The 1,900-nt window shown below is 43.1% G+C and overlaps 1 protein-coding gene across 2 annotated transcripts in view; it reads right to left on the bottom strand.

Moving 5' to 3' along the window:
• Positions 1–1,900, bottom strand: part of LOC107655315 (disintegrin and metalloproteinase domain-containing protein 17-like) — a 24,262-nt gene that overhangs the window by 6,185 nt on the left and 16,177 nt on the right. For both annotated transcript variants that reach the window (XM_016442772.1, XM_016442773.1), the window contains exons 10-12: positions 1,519–1,610; positions 1,288–1,440; positions 1,006–1,205 (exon numbers count right to left, since the gene is read on the bottom strand). In XM_016442772.1, coding sequence (XP_016298258.1) covers positions 1,006–1,205; positions 1,288–1,440; positions 1,519–1,610 — 445 coding nt within the window. The remainder of the gene's footprint in view (positions 1–1,005; positions 1,206–1,287; positions 1,441–1,518; positions 1,611–1,900) is intronic.

Genomic DNA, 1,900 nt, shown 5'->3' with positions numbered 1-1,900 from the left:
TTAGAACTACAGTAACATCTTCTGATTTCTCTCAACATGGGGACAGGAGAGCTGTCAGTCAATAAATTGGAAAAAAAGTAACTTGCGTTACCTATTTGAAAAAGTAACTCAGATATTCTCTTGTAACTTAAAAAGTAATGCGTTACTTTACTAGTTACTTGAAAAAAGTAATCTGATTACGTAACTCAAGTTACTTGTAATGCGTTACCCCCAACACTGGTAACGTGTACGTTTCCTTGGAACTGGAATCATGGTGGAATTTCATGTGAAGTCCACTTCGCAGGGCACTTACGGTCGAATAAGACAACGCTTAAATGCTGCTGCCTGAACAAGAGACCTCCTTACTGAAATTAAAGTGTTGACTGGTGTCACTATCCTATGGAACGCCACCCTCCGCGCGTCAGTATCCCCCCGGGATCGCTTGATCGGTCGGCGCCGGACCGCGAATTTAACCACCCCTAACTCCCGAACCCCGGGGGCTATCGACGCGGTGGTGGTCTCATTCGAAAGCGGGCCTTTAGACATACACTCGATTCGTGTTCGAGAGGGTTTCTCGAGCTGAAGGGATCCCCCGAATTTGGTGCGGATTCGCCATGCTGTTACGGAGATATGGCCGCTCAAAGTTTCAATGGTTTTCCATTCGGTCGGGCTCTATTGTCTATGCAGGGTCAGAAAGCTCTCGGATTTCATCAAAAATATCTTCATTTGTGTTCTGAAGATGAATGAAGGTCTTGCGGGTTTGGAACAGGTTTCATATACATTTTTATTTTTATGTAATTAATTTAATATTAATTTAATTTAATTAATATTCTACTAAAATAATTGATTAATATTGTGATTCATCTGAACTGGTTGGTTGTTAAAATCCCTATACATAGAATAGAATAAATACTTGAAGAAACAAGACAACTGAAATAATGTGTGGTCACTACTGTGATCTATATCTGGTTGATGCTGATAATCTTAAAGGCTGATATATTGGACTATCACTGTTAGCTTCTTTACCTGCATTTTGCCTGCTTCCTGAATTTGCACTTAGCTGTGCAGCAGGGGTCATCATTGAGATGAAGGAGTCCAGGGTCACAGTCTTCATCCTCCTCCACACGGGAGTTCCCACACAGCTTACTGCTCCTCTCCTTGAAGCACTGATGGGCCTTGATCTTTAACGTCCTACTTACAGAAAACTTGCTACAGCTGGAGAAGCGCTGAGGGAAAAAAATATAACAGGTGAGTAAGTTAAGTAACTATATGTAAAGGGGGAAAAAATCAGTACAGGATGGATAATACCTTGTTGTTCACGTGATCTCCGCTGACCGCAATAGGGTACATAACATATTTGCCGCCCTGGTCATCACTGGGCGCACAGGAAACTATATTGTCTGGATCGTGTTCTGCTCCAAAGTTGTGCCCGAGCTCATGAGTTGTTACAAGATCTGCTTCCTGAGGAGACAAAATATCAGGTTGCTGCCTGCTACAAAACATCTAGCATACAAGATGCAAGTAGTATTTAAAGCAAACCTTAGTCAGAATAGTTTTCCCATAATTCATGGTGCTTGTCAAGCCTGTGTTTAGGTAGCTGGGTTTCCTGACGGTTTGTGATGGATAGTAGGCTGTAAGACAAAAAGAATGTGCAAGGTCAAGCACTTTTGACGAGTGGAATTCTACTGATCACAGTTAAAGATGTCCAAGATGGCGGCGCGTTCACACGCTGCGGCTTCTCTCTCTCCCGACAGAAAGGTGTTTTCGTGTTTTTTTGTCTTGTGAGTCGCAGTGTTTTTGTACGTATTCGTCGCGTCTATCTGTCTCTAAGCGCGCATACAGTCGTGAGTTTCTGCTCGATGTCGGCAGAACCACATTTTTAGAGTTAAACTCTGCGCACGCCGAAGAGCTGCGGGATCTC

This window comes from Sinocyclocheilus anshuiensis, unplaced genomic scaffold, assembly GCF_001515605.1.
Source record: "Sinocyclocheilus anshuiensis isolate Anshui unplaced genomic scaffold, SAMN03320099.WGS_v1.1 scaffold1096, whole genome shotgun sequence".
NCBI lineage: Eukaryota > Metazoa > Chordata > Actinopteri > Cypriniformes > Cyprinidae > Sinocyclocheilus > Sinocyclocheilus anshuiensis.
Note: the sequence above shows the minus strand (reverse complement) of the source record. Positions and strands in the feature narration are given on the sequence as shown.